Source organism: Cavia porcellus, unplaced genomic scaffold, assembly GCF_034190915.1.
Source record: "Cavia porcellus strain 051 isolate PalLab524CR breed Dunkin Hartley unplaced genomic scaffold, mCavPor4.1 scaffold_19, whole genome shotgun sequence".
NCBI classification, from domain to species: domain Eukaryota; kingdom Metazoa; phylum Chordata; class Mammalia; order Rodentia; family Caviidae; genus Cavia; species Cavia porcellus.
Window position 1 is genome coordinate 66,610,559 of NW_026947502.1, and position 19,862 is coordinate 66,630,420.

The 19,862-nt window shown below is 42.1% G+C and overlaps 1 protein-coding gene across 5 annotated transcripts in view; it reads right to left on the minus strand.

Moving 5' to 3' along the window:
* Positions 1-330: 330 nt before the first annotated feature.
* Positions 331-19,862, minus strand: part of Dcp1b (decapping mRNA 1B) — a 55,118-nt gene continuing 35,586 nt past the window's right edge. For 3 of the 5 annotated variants that reach the window (XM_023562386.2, XM_023562388.2, XM_063231351.1), the window contains 5 exons: positions 8,361-8,486; positions 6,103-6,951; positions 3,228-3,428; positions 760-916; positions 331-551 (listed from right to left, as the gene is read on the minus strand). In XM_023562386.2, coding sequence (XP_023418154.1) covers positions 809-916; positions 3,228-3,428; positions 6,103-6,951; positions 8,361-8,486 — 1,284 coding nt within the window. In that variant the 3' untranslated portion in view covers positions 331-551; positions 760-808. The remainder of the gene's footprint in view (positions 552-759; positions 917-3,227; positions 3,429-6,102; positions 6,952-8,360; positions 8,487-19,862) is intronic. The other 2 variants (XM_005000931.4, XM_013145819.3) reach the window with 2 other exon arrangements.

Consider the following 19,862-nt stretch of genomic DNA (forward strand, 5'->3'; position numbering starts at 1 on the left):
GCACCCGTCTTCACAGGTGAACCTGTGGGGTGACAGTGCCACCTAGTGGTGGACAGGTACTGTGGCACATCACACAGCGCCAGGAAATTGCTGTAAATAACTAGAGCTATTAATATGTAAAGAAATGAAGCTCGGAGAACAACCCTTCCCACGGAGAGCCTGATTCTTCTTAAGATGGCCCCATATGTGTAAGACAAAAATGACTTAGGTTTGGCATTTGCTGTGCCCTGGACAAAGACTTTTTCTACCCATTTAATTCTTTGGTACTAGGTGTACCAAAGGATGTGAATCTTAAAAAGTAAACAAAAGCACTTGGCTGTACCAAATAAATAAATAAAATAAAAATATGAACTTTTTATTACAATTTTTTTAAAGGAAGGAACATTTTGGGCTGCATCACTTCACATGAAAGAGCCTTATGCAGGAGATTTAGAAGGTCCCTGAAAATCATATTTTCAAAGGATCTGCTTTCACGTAGGCTTTTTCATGGCTGATTGCGTCATGCTGAAGAAATAGGCTTCATAGATGATATTTAAGAAGTTGTCGTCATTCTGGAAAACAAGATCAAATGGCCCAAAGGAATGAAATTTAGGTGGCAGAATCCTGGCTTAGAGATGAACTGGCATCTGATTTCTAAAAATATTATTTAGGGTATAGGCTCAGAATGGACCCAGGGCCTTATGCATACTAGCCCAACACTCTGCCCCTGAGCCACACCCACCCCACCCAGGCCTCAACATCGGGGACCGAGGCGCTCACCTCTGCTTGTGTTCTTCAGCAGCGGTGGCTGTGACTGTGTGCATGGATGTTAGATGGGGCTGCAGGTGTGTCCGGCACAGAGCTGCTGGTTTTCAGCGGTTGACGTGTAACGTGCCAAGTGTTCACGACAGCACAGAAAGACAACCCAGCCATGTGGCTGCGTGCAACAAGGTTTACTGATATAAAGCCTGGCTCTGCTGCATGAAAAGACACTGACCCCCAGCAGACTGATGGGCAGGAGGATGCAACTGAGATCAAAGGGTCCCCAAGTTAGATTGAAAGATTGCTGGTTGCCCTTGAAGGTCCATCAAATTGTCCACATATGTATATTTTGTTTTGGACAGTAACTAGGCTTTTCATCTGCAATATGCTTAACTGGTGCCTTATCCAAGCCACTACCATTCTTCCCATAAGTTGTGGAAAGTTTCTGGCCTTGCCAAGTGGGCAACAGCTGGGCTGGTAGTCACTGAGCTCTTTTGCCAGACTAAGCCTGAGAGATACAGTAATCATGGGCCTAATCAGTGGTTTTCTGGATTTTTAATGCTAGAGATTTCTCCCTCTCACTTAAATCCTTTAAAGCATTAGCGGCTCACCCACACATCACATCTCTGCACTATACACAGTTATCATTATTCACATGCAGTGAAAAGAGTGATGTTACCCGTTTTCCCTACAAGGTAGCCACGAAGTCTCTATGCAAGAGATTCTGTCCTAAAAGAAGACTCAAAACAGATTGCCTAAATGATTTCTACATACAGTGGGAAAAGAATGTCTAGAATACGGGAAGAAGTAAAATGTTTGCAGAGTGGAGGGGACAGGAATAGAAGTAGCCATGTAAAGAGTCTTTGGGACATGTGACCTGAACGAAATGAACTAGGAAAATGTACAGATCTTTGAAACTCAAATTTAATCTTATTTTTTGTTTTACTGTTCACAGTAAAGTCTGCAGATGGTCTTTCTAATTTTTAATGAACTTACCATGAATGGTTTTAAAGAATAGAAAATATAGAACAATATTGTTAATTACTGGTATTTATTTATAAATTAGTAAAGTTCAATCATTTGTTGTTGATCTTTATATCAGATTATTATGCCTTGAGATGCAGATGCTCATTTTCAGCTACATTCATTCTTTTGTTTTTTGGAAACAAGGTCTCACTACATAGTGCAGGCTGGCCTCATTCAAACTCTTGGTAATCCTCCTGCCTCAGCCTCCCAAGTGCTGGGATTACATGCATACACCATCAGGCGTAGCCCTTTCATTCTTCAAGTACATCTTTTATAAAAATGTTTTTACTAAGACTATTATCTTTTCAGGAGGATAAAACAACTTCAAAAGGTCCATGCTGCATCCCAAAGTCATCTGATGCTTAGGCAAAGCACTACAAAGATTTTACTAGAGACTGTGTAACAAAAAGAAACACACAGATGCTAGGTGAGGTGTCTGAGGTCCATCTGGTGAAAAGTTCTCCCTTTTGAAGGCCCATCATGTATGTCTTGGCAGTGCTCTGCAAGATGCAGCGGAGGCCCTGCAGCACACTCAGGGCCACAGCGCAGTGCAGCGGCAGGGACACTCCACAGCCAGAGGCGGTAGGGTCCCAGCTCTAGTAGCTTACAGATTCTGTGACTCAGGGCAATCACTTAGCCGCAGTTTCCTTGTTTGTAAACTAGAAGAATCAATAGTGTTTTATGCACTGAGTTAGTATATATAAAGTGCTTAAAATAGAGGCTGGCTGCCAGACACTGTGGGACACACCTGTGATCCCAGCACTCTGGGAGATTGAGACAGGAAGATGACAAGTTTAAGCCCATCCTGGGCAATTTTTATTTATTTATTTAGCAGTAAGGCTGCCTGAAAAACATTTTTAACAGGACTGGACCATAGCTCAGTGCAAAGGTCCTGGGTTCCATCCCCAACACTGCCACAAATTAAATAAAAGAAAAGCAGTGCTTGGCACACAGCTGTGTGTCAGCTCTTGTCGTTATTATTATTATTGTTGTTTTATAGACCAGCTGCTGCCAAGGCTGCGGCCTTCCTTGTCCTAATTGTGGGTTTCGAAACCATGCAGACTGCCTGCAGCGGTCACCACCAGGTTGTGCTTCCCTCCCCGCCCCACAGGCTGCCCCCGTGGACCTTGGGTCTCTTTCCTGGCAGCAAGCACTCTACATGGGCACCCCAGCACCCAGGTGCCCGCAGTGCTCTTGCTCACCACGCGGAGTTCCTTCCTGTCAGACGGCGGACAGTTTGCACGCCTTGGCCAGTCCTCCACTTTACGAAACCCCCCGAAGGGCCTCGAAGCCCAAAGCTTCGCTCTGTGAGGTCAGGAGTGCTGGGGTGAAGGGTGAATGGCCACACACGCCCTCTTCTTGGCGCAGCACACTCAGCAAGCAGCAGCTACCTGGGCATCTCACAACCATAGCAGCCACTAACAAGTCTGGGAAGGGGGAAGACGCAGCGCTGCCCTCACCTGGATGAGGTACAGCAGTGCTTCCTGGAGTTGCGGCCTGGTGAGTGGGCTGCTGGCGACCGCACAGGGCTCTGGGCTCTGCAGGGGCAGAAGCCTGCCATCTCTCTCCCTTCGTGGGGCACAGGTGGCTTGTGTGAATACCATGGGGGACACAAGAACAGAAGGAGCCGCTGCAGCTGGGCTGTGCTGCGGTGAGATGACCTGCTCATGGAAAAGACACACAGAGAGCAGGATTGAGGAGCCGCACGCAGGGATGAAGAGGCTCCCCTACGGCTGGGGATGGGAACTGGGCGCTAACTGCACAGGTCTCCTGGGTGGGAAAGCTTCTGGGCGGCTGGTTCCCCTTAGTCCTCCCGGTGTTTTCCCTTGGCCACAGGCTGCTTGGGAGCCAGCTCCCCTACTCCCCTACTGATTGGCCTCTGGGTACTGGTTTCTTTTTTGGGTTTCTCCTCATTATTTAGCAGCATGTACCTGGGCCTTAAGGCTGTCCTCCCTGAGCTGGAGGCCCAGTCGCACACAGAGTGGCAGTGTGTCCTTGTTAGGGGCGCATGTTTCCAGGCTGGCTGTCTGTGAAGGGGGCAGCAGCTCTCCTGCCCTCTGCGGCCGCACTTGCTTGTGACCAGGAAGGAACTGACCTCCCGGGAGCACCCTCTGTGCTTCTCCTGCTTGGACCTGCTGTTTTCTGCTCCTCCAAGCTGCCACACTGGGAGCAGGTACTGCTAGGCCGCTTGCTGTGGTCCGGCCACCAACCTGTTTGGGGGAATCTGTCTACTTTGCCCAGCTGACAGGCCTCAAACCAAGTTCTTGATGGATGTTTGGTTATGCAAGTGACATTCTCATCCGCGTGTGACTGACTCCTACAGCTACTGTGTTTCCAGATCAGGTGAGGGAAAGGAAGGTATTTTCCAGACTCAGAGATCCCCACAGAGCTCAGCTTCGCAGGCAGAGAAGCCAGCTGTCTAGAAGTCCCTGGAATTTGGCGATCCCTCCCTGTGTGTTTTGTGGGGCAGAACCTGGTCTAGAGGAAGAGGGTTGTTTGTTGCTTTTAGCTTGTCCCCAATGTCTTCAGGAGAGGTGCTGAGAACTGACACTCCGCAGAGCACAAGCCACAGCACCAGCAAGAGCGTGGTGTGGGCTGGTGAAATGTACACTTTCCTTACTTGGCTTTGACATTTGTGACTACCGAAAAGAGAATTATATATGCAGAAATTTAACGCTATTAATCCCAATTTTCTGATCCTAAGTCATCAAAGTGAGAAAAAGAACATCTTTAAAGGGGAGGCAATATTATATTCAAATGAAGGCAAGACTGCACTTCAGACTCATAAAATGAGGCGCTGTTTCTGTAGAAGACTAAAGAAAAGAGAATACCTTGATTCAGGATTGCCCATACACGGAGACTGACAGCACATGCCCAAAATCTTTGTTTTTAAAAAAGTAAAACAATTTCTGAGGAGCTGGTACAAGCCATGTGACAAAATTTTTCAAAAAGACCAATGGTAATATTCACAATAAGTAGAGAAAACTGTCCAATTTTTAAACCAAGTATATTTTTAGTACATTTGCTCCAATCCAAGGGAAAATGAGGCTAGGCCAGCTCTCCAGCTATTCCCACGGGCGGGTGACCGGCCGCATGGGGCCTTCTCATTGTGTCGCTACTGATGGACAGGGAGCCTCATCTCCTGGAAGGATCACTTACAAGGTATGACTGAAAACCATGGTGAACACTGAGCTTTTAGAAAAATGTATGGCAGTACTCGGTGTGTAATTAATTACAGTAATTAATGCTACCATTAATCTCCTCAGAGTGCTCTCTCTAGTTCTGGGCGTACTTATCCGTAATTTTGCCGATTTCTGATGTGCATCGTTAGTGGTGTAGTCCTGGCTACCTCAACATCCTCCATCAATCCAACATCTTTACCTTTGTCACCGTCACTTTCACTCTGGGGAAGACCCGGAAGCTGCAGCGCCAGGCCTCTTGAATAAGCCAGATGAGGACACACAGAGATGTTTTAGAAGCCTGACTCTACTGGATGGCACTCAAGAGCAGCATTCGCCGTAGATCTGATCACATCTTATAAAAGCAGTCGTGAAAGAGGACTTACAAAGTGGCTTTAGAGAGTGGCAGGGATGATGGGATAAGTGAATTTAAAGTGAGCGGTATCGTGAGAGGGATTAGTAGCAATGTCTTTTCTGTCATGAATTTTAAAAATTAAAACATTCACCATATATTTCGACCATACTGCATACAGATTTTTACTGCTCTGGCAGCGTTTTTTTTTTTGAAGAATGGAGATGGGTGACATACTTACCTTGCCCTGCCCTGTGTTAAGTTATGTTAATGACCCAAAAGGAGGTATTTCTGTTTACTTCCTAAAGCTACAGGACGCACTCTGAGAAGGCAGAGTCTATTTGTTCCATCACTGCGTAGCACAATGCCTAATATGTAAGAAGGACTCAAAAGCATTTACTAAATCAGTGAACCATCAGTAACAAACTGCAGTGAGAAACAGGAAGCCAGATGTGTGATATGACAGAGGGATTTTAGAGCAGACATCATAAATTTCTATAGTTAAAGACCAGGGTTTCTGTTTCGGTCTATGCTGTTCTCATACCTTACAACAGAAGTAGATTTAACTCTACAAATAAAGTACTCTAAACGTGAGGGGGAATAATGCAACTCCTAAGAGACGTGGGATTCCCTGAGAGTGAAGAAAAGGGAAGGCTCTTCTTCCCAGGAGGATGGGAAAGTGACTGACAACAAGGTGCACAGAGGTGGCTGCGGGTACTCTGTTCTAATCGGAAACGTGTGTGATATGTGCCCCTGATACCAGAAGAGAAGACTGCGAGTTTCACATTATCAGCCCCCCCTTACCTGCAAAAGGGGAGCCTGCGTCTCCGTGCCGCACGTACTGCTGGTGCAGGACTCCCAGGGTCTCCCTGTCCTGCAGCTCCGGCTCACCGTGGGGAACTTGGCTGCCAGGGCTGGGCGGGGCGCTGCCTGCAGCTGCTCCTGCTGTACCACCTGCAGCCTTCTCAGCAGCTCCTGAGGGGAGACCACGCCAGGGCTGCCTGTCTGACTGCCAGCCAGAGGTAGCCTTTGTCCCGGCAGCATGTACTGTCCCTTACTGTGGGCCTGATGTCCTAGCATCTGAGGTGCAAGAGAGCTACTGAAATATACCAGCTGCGGCTGGACCAGACTCCGGACTGGAGCCACAGAGGTAGCAGCAGAGGGGGATCTGTGGGTACCAGGGGCGGCCAGGATGGGGGGCACTGGAGTGCTGACATCATGCTTGGTTGCCAGCTCTGGGGCACTCTGGAGCTGCTCCAAGTTCTGGGTCCTGGAAGCAGCTTGTCCAGCCCGCATAGTTCTGATGTTATGGAGAGACCCTTGCTGCATGAGTCCGGCGGCTACTTCCCCTGCAGGATGGACGCTGCCATTCTCACAGGGCCGCTGTTCAGGCAGCTCTGCCAGAGGGTGCAGGTCCACACTCCTGACCATGAGTTTCTGAATGGCTGGACAAAGCTGCTTCTCCACAGTGGCTGAGAGCCTTCTGGGCTCCTCATAGGAGAGGGAGCGCATGATGCCCTGCTGGGCTGGAAGCTTCTCTGGTGGATGCTGATGGAGGCTCTGAGGGGGCTCCACAGTTTGCTGCCTGGTAGCTTTGTTTTGCTTCCCAAACAGGGCTATCAGGGATAAGTGCTGAGTTTCAGGATCTAAAGTCTGAAAAAAAATAAAGATATCTGAAAATAGGTCCACATATAATTTTGTTATAGTGGGGCTATTAAGTATAACTTACCTGATGATTTATTCTATTTGCAAAAAACCAAGTAGAGGAGATAAAAAATATAAAATTGAAAAATCTGAGACGTCCCTTTTAAGGTCAAAGATTTCTACAGCATTCTCCCCTCCCACTCCCAAGATAGGTGTTAGTATCTTTTGACTAATAAACAGGCACATGAGCACTGGGAGACCTAGAGGCCACAGGCTGGGGACCACTGTGGTGAAAAATTATGTATACTGGAAGGTAAACAATCTGTACAAGCCCACCTAAGTCTGCAGAACGCAGACACTGAGAGTGCATAAGAGCACGATGAGGCCTTTCATCGGATGATAGGAACCTACGGCTGGAAAAGAAAGATACGTCATTTAATCTAACTTGATCTTTTCAACAATACACTAGTGGCCTTTAAAGCAATCACCAGATAACTGACAGTCCATCTCGGCCCAGCCAGTTACACAGCTCCTTTCTCTCTGCTTTGTGTTATTCTACCCCCTTCTGCTGCCTTCTCCACTGTTACACTAAGAAAGCATGAGCTCCATTCTAAAGGTGATATGTTCTGGTTTTTCTATTAAAATATAATAAAAACTCCATGAAAAGCAATAAGAGAAAAGCTAAAAGAATTAGAAAGGGCTTCTTTTTTGAAAAATTCAATACAAGACTTTCATTAGCTAGTCTTTACTCCTTTTGGCTCCATATGCATTCTCAGAATTGATTAAAACTAGTTCTTTGAAAAAAAACCCCTTAATTAGGAATAACCATATAAAATACACAGACACATTATATTTACAATCAATAATGGGGCCTGCACATTAGCAAGCTTTGTTATTGCTGTACCATTCTGAAATATATACATATAATACACATATACAGAAGCATAAAAGCTGCTGTAACATTTGTATTTTAGAGGGCAAATACAATGACAAGTCACTAGGTCTACAGGGAAGTTTTATACTGGTCTTTACCTGAGTTTTCTGAGAATAGGCATCCCATCCTACACACGCAAAGGGGTGCTCAAAAATATCACCTTAGGTTTTGAAACCCAGTTGGTTGCTTTTTTCAGTGGCCTTGGAAACTGCCTACCTTAGAAAAACATGGACCCAATAGACAACTGATCTGACCTTCTCATCAACTGTTTGTTGTTTTTAAAAATGCATTATCTTTTAAGGTATTTAATTCTACAAAATTTATCTAAAGGAAAAATTTTAACCCCCTTCTAAGAAGAGTAAATCACTAATAATGGAAATTCTTTAACTTGGAGTCTGTCTTAAGCACCCTACAGCAGCACGAGGCATCATCCTGACGCACCATGGGTGATGGTCCTTTAGAACTTGCTACATATGCTACATACCTGGCCAGGGGGTCTGTGCTGCTGCTGGCGGCCACTGGGCTTCACTGGGATTGGTTTGATGAGATTAGGGTTGTCATAGATGGCAGATGAACTGGTTATCTGTTTTGGCTCAGAGCAGGTTTTACACTGAAATGGAAAAAAAAAGAAACCTCATTTTGGATACAAAACAAGATGAGTTATTTTTATTTATCATTTAAAAAAATTTTTTTGGATGAGTGTTTTTTTTTTAAAGAATATATCTGGTTGCTTCTTAACCAACTGATAGATGGCTAATTTTTTGATAGATTTTCATGAACAAAGGACAGTTTCTTAAATATGAACTACATATGGGTATAAATCAAATTCAAATGATTACCAACAGCATCAGTCTAGAGAACCTAGAAGCTCTTAGATACATGGATAGTTGAAAGATAATATATTTGCTTAAGAAGTAATACTTTTAAGAACATGTGGTCTAATGCTTTTCAATGAAAAACAATTACAGAAACGATTCTTTAAATGAGGGATTGATTGGAGTTTTTCCCTCATTAGCAGGGGCGTTGCTGAATACATTTCATCAAAGTAACTAAACCTTTTGGGTCTCAAACCAAAAAAGTAAAGCTGATGCAAACCACTGATTTAGAAATTACTAACTTCATCTTTATTTAATAAAGGACATCTTGCATAAACAGAATAACTCAAATCTGAGTGTTCTAAGCCACTTACTACACATTAGAATTTCATAGAAAAAGAGACAAGAGACTAGCCTCATCACTTCAAACACTAATTATCGCCCATGAATCTAACTATGCAATTGCTAACACACTAAGAATTACAACAGAAAGAGTGCAGTAATGATGTTGGTATCTCTTTTTCTTAAAACAGCAAATAAAACAGTATAAAAATACTACCTGCTATACTATAGACTGTCTATAGCATTATTAGTTCAAACTGTACAATCAAGGTGTTGGGCCAGAAAATATTTCATACCATACTTGAAATAGGGTGAAGTATAAACACAACCTGTCCCTCAGGACCCCAGAGCTCCCAGGGTAACTTCCATTTATTGGGAGTGTATTTTCTATTGAAGGGTATCGGAGCATTGGCTCATACTCCTGGGAACACTTGAGTTTGTCCTTTTAACCATATACAAGACTAATTCTTTTCCTCTAACAACTTGGTCAATCACTTGAATATTTAACGTTTAGTGTTAAGTGGGGTGTAAAATCACTTTTTAAGTTGTAAGGTGTTATTTCTCAGTTTTCTTAGAAGAGCAGTACTGCTCCATAAACAGACTGGCCAAGCCTTCCTAAGGCACCAACAACCAAGGCCAGAAGCGTCAGGACTACAGCCTAAGACACCGCCACCTACAAACGTTAGTGTGAAATGTCTTCAACCTCCACTTGTTATTTAAAAGAAAGTGGATGGACATTTTTTACTGAATGATCCTTTTTTGCTTCTTTATTTTCTCTACTCAGAACAATGAACTTCAAGCAAAGAAAAAAAGATCTCCCCTGGCCTTCCCATGGTCCATGTCCACATGGGCCAAGGGCTGCTTTGCTTCTTGTTATGTGTCACCTCCCAGGCACATTTTTCTGCTTAGACTATTTCCAGAAGCTCTTTCTTGTTAGTAGAACTGTCTGCCTATCTGTAAGGCCCTGCTTTATAAAATTATTCCTTTTCTATTCAAATTGCTCATAAGTAAACATCATTCACCTGAATTCTTTGTAGTTTATTTTCCTGTTGTTTAATTTCTATGCTTCTTTTGACCCAGACAACTTTAAAATATTTGAAAAGGACAGGATTAAAAATAGCAGAGTAGAGACTGGCAGTAAAATATAGCCCCTCCAGGACCTGAAATCAACACCCCGAAAATAACAACCTGGTGGAGAGAAAAAAGTAGATCTCCAAGAACTGGGAGGGAGCTGACAGGAAAGCTAGAACTGACTGAAGCTGGAGAAACAGAATACGATGCAAAGGTAAGGATGCAGCGGCCTGGAAAGCCAGCGGTAGCTCCTAGGGCGGGAGGGAGATCTGTCCTGCTGACACAAGGCAAACTCAGAGAGGCTCAGTAACTCCAGAAAGAAACAAGAAACACGGCTGGCAAGGCCATCTTCAAGAAAAGCCTATGCTTAGTGTAAACTGCATAAACAGCATTGTGTTTTACTATGAAAGTTATTCTTCTGCTTGGAAGGGGAGCTGGAGAAGAAACCCACTGCAGTATCTGCCATACTGAGGAGGGATTGATCAGAAGCCATTTTGGGAAGGTGGTAATTATTTAAAACTGAATTACAGAACATATCAGGGTCGCTGGCGTTATCCTACCACAGTGATCAGGTGAGAGATGGCCATAAGAGACAGTTGGAGAGAGGACACAGGCTAGACATCCATCCTCCTATGAAGTTTAAGCTCAAGCCAAGAAGGACCGAGGCATAGCGAGGAGCCAACTGCTTGTATGTGCCATGCAGAGGTGGCTTGGTCTGAAAGTGCCAGCACCGAGTCCAGTGGTCTGCCGAGTCCTCGTCCTGCTGCCTGCACCGGCACAGGGCTCAGGGGTCTGTTCTGAGTCCTGAGGATTTTCCCACTTCCCAATGTGATCAGGGGCACGCCTGAGCTTGGGAGACTGCCACAGCCTGGGGCACACAGATGGGGTAGCGGGAGGGCGCCCCACAAGCCCACAGGTCAGGGAGCTATGAGAGAAACCTGTGACATGGACCATAAGAGGAACACAGGAACTGGGAGCTGCTGAGGGACTGCTCCCTAGGATGGAAATCACTGACCAGCCATGCCCAGCAAAAGCAGAAGGGCAGTATTCAGCCTCCACACAAAAGCATGACTCTGGAAACCAAACAGGTCTCACCAGTGGCTCACTATCCCTCCCCCGCGTCCAGTGGAGTCCAGTACTGCGGACTCTGGAGAGAAATCACGCGTTCAAAAACGTGGAGGGATTTCTTCTTTCATTCCTCCTCCCCTCCTTTTCTTCCTCGTTCTTTTCCTTCATTGGGTTTTTCTTTTGTTTCCTTTTCCTTTTCTTTTGCCTTTTTTCCTTTATTTTTCTCTCTGAATCTTCTGTTTCTAGTTTGGTTTTTTTTTTTTTTGTTACTTTTCTTTAATTCCATTGATTTTCTTATATCCTTTAATAAGATCCTTTATCTCACTTTTCTCTCTTCCTTTTCCTTTTCAAATTTCACTACTTTCCCTTTCCCAATCTCCACATCCTCCATATTTACTAGTAATACCATTAAGCTTTATAAATCTTTAGATATTTAGTTAATCTTGAATTCTTTTCTACTGTTAATGGTGGTGTAGTCATTGCATTTAGCAGATATCACTGGCTGTCAGTATTTGGTTTATCTCTGTGTCTGTATGACAATTATAGATCTCTTTTCTACTGGTAAGGCTGGTACAGAGGCAGCTGTTATTGGTTGTTATGCTGTGTCAGTATCCAGTTTGTCTCTGAATCTGTTACTGCTGCTGCTTTTGTTGCTATTGCCAGAGGGGCACAGTTGCCCCGCTGCAGTACATCACCAGCAAACTGAGTGCTTGCCCCACCCCTCCCAAATTAACAGATATGGCTGCATTTTGAGACAGAAGAAAAGACCACAGCTAGCCATGACCAGAGGACATCGCTGAAAACAGATACTGACTAAAAAGCTCTCCTTCCTAGACACAAGTCTCTCCGTCACAACCCATCTGCAAACGTCTGTGTGCAATTGTGTGCGTGGGCGTGCATGTGCACACGCACACACGCACTAAGGCCAGTGATGTCAGAGAGCTGAGTGGAAAGAATACACCAGACAGGGTGAGCAGTTAAGATGGAAAGAAAAAAATCAGCAACAGAAAAATAATGCAAGGACAGGAATGAGTCTCATTCAGTAATACCTTTCAGTGTGAATTATCCTAAGCCCCAGTCAAAAAACATAGGTTGGCAGAATGGATCAAAACAAAAATCCCAGTAGTGATGTGTTATATAAAAGAAACATATTTAACCAAAAAAAGAAATTCTCAAACTAAAGTTTATCAAAGGATGAAAAATATTTCAGAAATGGAAACCTAAAAACAAGCAGGAGTAGCTATCCTATTTTCAAAGAAAGTAGACTTCAAGGCAAATAAGCCCTAATACAACTGTATTAGGAGACCTCAATACCCCACTGTCACAAAAAGCCAGATCAACTAGACAAAAAATCAATAGCTAGATACAAAGTAAACACTCAAAAATCAATAGCCTTGCAGTACACAAATAACAAACTCACTGAGAGAGAAATCAGACCTTGGAAACAACCTAAATGCTCAATGCCTGTGGAAAGGATAAAAAAGATGTGATATTTTATACAACGGAGTACTACTCAGCCATAAAGAAGGATAAACTGGAGACTTTTATAGGTAAATGGATGTAACTAGAGACCATACTCATTTGTGAAATAAATAAGACACACATATGCAAACATCATATTGTCTCACTAGTGTTAGAAGCTGAATGTAACAACTTATGTATATGTGTATGTATATGGGTATAAAAATAGTTAAGATAGTTATAGTACTGATTTCTCTGAGTTCAATGAAGAGAAAGATTTGCGCTGTTATTGTTTGGAAAATAGTAAGCGGATGTGCTCTGGGTGAATGATTTGGGGATGACAATGCGCAATGTATGTACCATTGTTGCCCCTTGACTATGTGTTTTTAAATTTTGTTTTAGTTTTTTTCTTTTCTTTTTTTCTTGAAATAGAATGAATTTGAAAAAAAACTACATTGGATAAAAAATGATCAGATAGACATCAACAAAATCACACACAAAAACACAAGTAAACATCAGAGTTGAATCATACTTTCAAAGAAATGACCTTAATAGGTATCTATAATAGTTATATATAATGGTCTTTTTTTTTTTTTTTTTGTCTTTTTTCTTTTTATCGGTACCAGGGATCGAACTCACGACTGCCTGCTTGCAAGACAGGCACTTATGCCGCTGAGCTAAATCCCCAGCCCCCATATAATGGTCTTAATAGGTAGCTACCCAACAACAAAATATTCTCCTTAGCAGCACATAGAAATTTCTCCAAAATAGACCAATACCAGCCCATAACGCATGTTTAAGTAAACACAAAAGTATCAAAATTATCCCATGTATGTTAGCAGATCATAATGCAATGAAACTAGAAATTAACGGCAAAAGAAACCATAGAAATTATACAAAAAGAGATTACTTAGCACACTTTTTTTTTGAGATAGGGTCTCACTTTGTGGAGTTTAGGCTAGCCCTGAACTCTGTGTAGTGCAGGTTGGCCTTGAACTTACAGCAATTCTCCTGTCTCAGCTTCCTAAGTGCTAGTATTAGCAATGTGCATGCACCACCATGCCTGGCTAAACAATAGACTCTGACATAATCAATGAGTCATGGAGGAAATTAAGGAAGAAATTAATTCCTAGAATCAAATCATAGTACCACTACAACACACCAGCACCTACAGGACACAGTGAAAGTAGCTCGGAAAGAGAAGCTTGTAACTGTGAGTGCCCACATCAGACTCCAACAAATCAACAACGCTAATAAACTACAGAAAGAGAAGAAGAAAATCACATGACCATCTCAAAACATACAGAAAGGCTTTGACAGAATCCAGCACTCATTCACTATAAAAAGCCTGAAGAAAATAGATACAGAAAGACCTTATTTCAATCCAATAAAAGCCATTTATGATCAGCCTACTGTCAACATCACATCAAGTGGGAAAAACCTGAAAACTTTCCCTCTACAGTCGGGAACAACAATGTCCTTATCACTAAGGTTTAATACCAAAGTAATCAGGGAAGAGAAAGAAATAAAAGGAAAATATATAGAAAATGAAAAACTCAAATTATCATTATTTACAAAAGACATGATCCTTTATACATAAGACCCAAAAAGTTCCACCAAGGAATAACCAAATACCGTGATATAGCAGCATACAAAATACAACACATAAAAATCAAGAGTTCCTATATACCAATAATGAACTAAACAAGAAAATAATTAGGAAAATAGTACCATTCACGATAGCATCAAGAAAAAGTAGGTGCTCATGAAATCTAACCAAGGACATATAAGCCCACTATGATGAAAACTATAGTAGTCTGAAAAATGAGATCAGAGAGGACATCAGAAAATGGAACAATATTCTCTGTGCCCGGATAGGCAGAACCAATATTATCAAAATGTCCACACTCCCAAAACTGATATACAGATTCAAAGATACGGAGATTTAAGCAGAATACTAACAGCATTCCTTATAGAACTTCAGAAAATATGGGGCTGGGGATTTAGCTCAGCGGCATAAGCGCCTGCCTTGGAAGCAGGCAGTCGTGAGTTCGATTCCTGGTACCGATAAAAACGAAAAAGACAAAAAAAAAAAAAAAAAAAAAAAAAGAACTTCAGAAAATAACCCTAAAATTCACAGAGACCCAGGGTAGGAGAAGCAATCATGGGCAACAAGGCAAAGCAAGAGGCATCACAAAACTGGATCTGAAACTATAAAGCTACAGTAAAAAAATTAGCATGGTACAGGCACAAATATAGATACGTAGATCAATGGAACTGAGTAGAGGATGCAGAAAAACCCCAGGCACCTTATATTTGACAAATTGGCTAAAAATACATGCTGCAGGGACTGGGGATTTAGCTCAGCGACATTAGCGCCTGCCTTGCAAGTGTGTGGTCATGAGTTCGATCCCGAGTACCGATAAAAAAGAAAAAGACAAAAAAAACCCCAAACAAACAAACAAACAAAAAAACACCACGCTGCAAGGAAGACAGCCTCCTTAGCACATAATGCCGGGAAAGGTGGCTACCTGCGTGCACAAGACTGAGCTTAGACCGTATCTCTCATTCTGCACAAACTAAAATTAAATGGATTAAAGATTTAAATATTAAAACAACGTGCTGGAAGTCTAAATAGGTGAAACGCTTGAAGACATAGGCATAGGTAAGTACTTTTGTACAGACGTCCAGTTGCACAAGAAATAACAATAAAAGGTAACAATGAATTCCATCAAATTAAAAAGCTTCTGCACAGCTAGGAAACATCTAGCAGAGTGAAAAGACAACCAATAGAATGGGAAAAATTATTTGTCTGTCAGTCCTCAGAAGACTAATATCTAGAATAGATGAAGATCTCAGAAAAAATTGGACCCCAAAATAAAAGTTGCAATAAAAAAAATGGGCAACTGAAACGAACAGATACTTGGCAGAAGTACAAACAGCCAATAAATGCTTTCAAAAGTATTCAACCTCTCTAGCCTTGAGAGAAATGCAAATTAAAACAGTCCTGAGACTCCACTTTAGAATGGCTACATCAAGAAATAAATAATAAGAAATGCTGATGAGGCTGGGGGCGGGGGATTCCCTCTGCATTGTTGGTGGGAATCTAAACCAGTTCTACCACTACACGAATCAGCAGGGAGAGGGCTCAGAAACTAAAAACAGAAATTTCATTTGCCCCAGCTATTCTCCTTCTAAGTATCTTCCCAAGAGAATTAAAAATATCATATTACAGGGAAACACGTATCCCCACAATTATAGCAATAGAGTTCATAATACCTAAATCTTGAGAATAGCCTATATGTTTATCAACAGCTCAATAAAGAAAAGAGGACTCTATGTCATAAAGAAGGTTAAATTGGAGTCATTTGGAAGAAAATACATGCACTTTAAGACTATAACATTAAGTGAAACAAATCAGACATAAAGCTTAAATACTGCCTTCTTTCTCTTACAAGAGAAACCCAAAGTATAAATAAATTTAAGGGCTTGATTATCAGACAGATAACAGGAAATAAGGAGACAGATCTTCTGCAAAAGGGAAGGAAGGGGATCAAGAGCTAGAGGAAGTGAGGAGAAAGAGGACAAGAGGATGGAAAAAACTGACGTGTTATATGCATGTGCCAACTCCCATGATCAATTATTATGGTACTATAAACATGTACTAGTAAAAATTTTTAAAATAAAGTATTTGGAGAAAATATATTTGAAAAAGTATACATGGATTCTTCATAGAGAACCTGAAGCATTCCTTTAAGACCTCAAAAACTCTTCTGCTTATACACACAAATATATGTATCTGTGCCAGGAAACAAGTCTGAAGGAAAACAGACTAAAAGCTTTAAAAGCAGATGTATTTTGGTTTGGGGATTATAGATATTTCCTTGTTTTCTGCAAATAGGTGGTGGTGGGGTTTGTTTTTTGTTTTGTTTTGGTTTTGGTTTTATGAAACAGGGTCCTGCTTTATAGTTCAAGCTGGCCTTGAGCTTGCAGTGAGCTTCCTGCCTCAGCCTCCTGAGTGCTGGGTTACAGGCATGTACGCCACACTTGGTTTATTGTAAACATTTTTTAATGGACATAAAACAATTATATATATTTATAAGGTACAATGTGATGTTTTGATATGTTTCCAGGTGTAATGATCACATATGCATAATGAGCATATCTGGTCCTCATACATTTACCATTTCTCAATGACAAATATAAGGTGTGGTTAAAAAATATAGTAGTAGCTCCAAAAAGTTATTACAGTAAAAGACATGTTTTCACGAATCTTCCTCAAAACACTCCTTTTTGCTTTAAACATTCTATCATTCTATCATTGTTGCCACTTTCTGAAACATCTCTGCAAGTGTTTCACATCTTTAGTTGTGCTGTCTGTGGCTACCTCACTATCCTGAATTGATTCAAAATGTCTACCTCTCATGTAACTTTTATTTTGGGGATGACCCAGAAGACACAGTGCCAGATCTTGGGAACAAAGTGGGTGAGGACACACTGTGATGTTTTGATAAGCCTGGCTTTTTGTTGAATGGTACTTGGCACAGCATTCACCACGGTTTTGATCATTCCTCACAAAAGAACCTCCAGAGCCTAACTATGCAGCCAGGTGTCATTTCTGGCCTTGATTCTTTTTCTCTCTGAACTTTGACTATGTTACTGTTCATGTGAGTGAACAGTAGAATTAACCAGAAATCAGGGAGAAAGTAAAAGCAGATGAGGCTCCCATCAGTTCTACTGCAGCCTGCACGCTGGTTCACAGGACGCTCTCAGAGAGCAGGCCCAAAACACTGGCCGAATGATGTTTACAAAGTGCCTTATTAACGCTCTGTGAAAAGTTGTACGTGATCACTAGGCTTCACTTTACCAGTTATCATATGCTACGATAGCTCAAAATTTTTCCTTTTTTAGTTCTTGGGATTTTCATAAATAAAGACTTAAATATAAAGAGAGACTTAAACATCAAACTTCAAACTGTAAAATTACCAGAAAAATAGATAAGGGAAAGCTCCCTGACACTGGTCTGAGCAATGACTTTTTCTCACTTTGGTTCTGACCCCAAAGGACAGGCAACAATAGCAAAAACAGAATCACATCAAGCTGAAAAGCTTTTGCATAGCAAAGAAACAACAGGATGAAGAGCCAGCCTAAGAAATGGGAGAAAATTCTGTGTAAACTACACAGTTGATAAGGTCTTAATATCCAAAATGTACTAAAAACTCAAATAAATAATAAAAAGGCAACCTGATTTTTTAAATGGGCAAATATACAAATGGCCAAAAATATATTTTTAAAAGGCCTGAGCCAAGGGTGTAGCTCAGTGGTAAAACAGGTGTGAGGCCCCAAGCCTCTGTGGCATTTCCTTGGGAAAGGTGCTATGGTTTGTATCTGGAGGTCCCCAAAGCCTCGTGTGCTCATTGTGGGGAGGCGCCTGGATCATGGGTGGGTGCTAAATGTGATGCTGGCAGGTGAAACATGGCTAGAAGAGGTGGGTCAGTACAGGTGTGACTGAGAAGGCTACATCTCCCTCCTTCTTCATTATCTCCCTGCTGCCTACTGCCATGCCAGGAGCTGTCTCTCCTCTGCCAAACCCCTCTGCCACACCACCCTGCCTTGGACCTAGCTGAATATGAACTGAAACTTCTACAAGCTCTAAGCCAAAATAAACTTCTCTATCCTTATGTTATGGGTGTCAGGTATTCTGTCTGATCAATGAAGAAAATAAGAAAAAGGCAAGGCAGAGCACAGTGAGTGGTTGCACTGGCTAGTTTAAGTAATTTTGGTGGGCTGTATACTGTGTGGCTCTCAGCTATAGCTGATACCTAGTTGCCTAATGCCTGGTTCTGAGTGAATAAGCATAAGAATATTGCCTCCTGGAGCATACAGCCAGCCAGAGTAAGGCATGACTCTGGAGCGGTTACCCTGCACATCAGAGACCTGCTTCTGGCTGAGTCCTTTACTGGAAGGGAAGAACTGGAAGGGAAATTCTATACACGGAGATTAAAAAATATAAACCAGGCTGGAAGTGTGGCTCAGTGGTGGAGTCCTGCCTAGCATGTGTGAGACCCTAGGCTCTATTCCCAGGATTGCAAAAATAACTGCGTGTGTGTGTGTGTGTGTATGTGTGTGTGTGTGTGTGTGTGTGTGTGTGTGTGTGTGTGTCTGTCTGTATGTCTGTCTGTTTGTTGAGAGAGGGATAAAAAAGAAAATTCATGAAATATTTGTATTTATTATTTATCTACTACAGTCAGGCTGTCTTCACAGAATGTAAGTTCTGAGAGATTAGAAAATGCCACTTTTTACAGATTATTCTTTCATGTTCAATAGTTCAATGAATAAGATATAATCATTTAATTGTATGACCAGTTGCCAACTCATTAGGATACTTTTAAAATAAATTTTAAAGAATATAAAAATTAAAAACTAATGTAGAAATACATGCTACTGTCTGTAACCGGGATTGGGCATGTCTGTTGGTCATGACACAAGCATAATGAAAATGTGGCTTTTTTCATATTTATAACCCTTCCTTCATTCTTTTAAGGACCCTCACTGCTGGGCATGGTGGTTCACACCTGTTATCTTAGCACTCTGTGAGGCTAAGGCAAGAGGATCACAAGTTCAAGCCCAAACTTTTCAACTTAGCAAGACACTGTTTCAAAATAAAGTGGGCTGGAAAGGAAGCTCAGTGCAAAGGCCCTGGGTTCAGTCCCCAATACAAATTCTCACACACACACATGGTCATTACTTGGCACTCACCATGTGTTAGGTACTTCAAAGAAACTAACAATATAATGATGGATGTAGGATGCTCTTTTCCTCTAGAAGCCCACCACCTAATCGACAGTGAGTCAGTCACCAAGCCAAGGCCACATGGTAGGAACCTTACCTGTTTTCACTTTTTGTAAACTAGAAAGCCATAAAACGTCAAGGCTTAATAAAGACTCACTCTCTGGCAAGAATATTTCAGGGTGTAGCCCATTTCACATTGTATCACCTTAAGAGGCCACAATGACTGTGTATCCAACTTCCTGCGATGCTGGTTATGGGGCTCGGCTGGTGGTGGCCTGACTCTTCCATGGTCAAGTTTCCACCTGCCTTTCCTGTTATGCTGATCTTACTGATAGTCACTGCCAGAACCAATCATTTCACCAGATTGTTTTAAAATTCTGTTATTCCCTCTACAATTCTTAGCTATAATTCTTTGGTAGAGAAGAACTTGCCCTCTT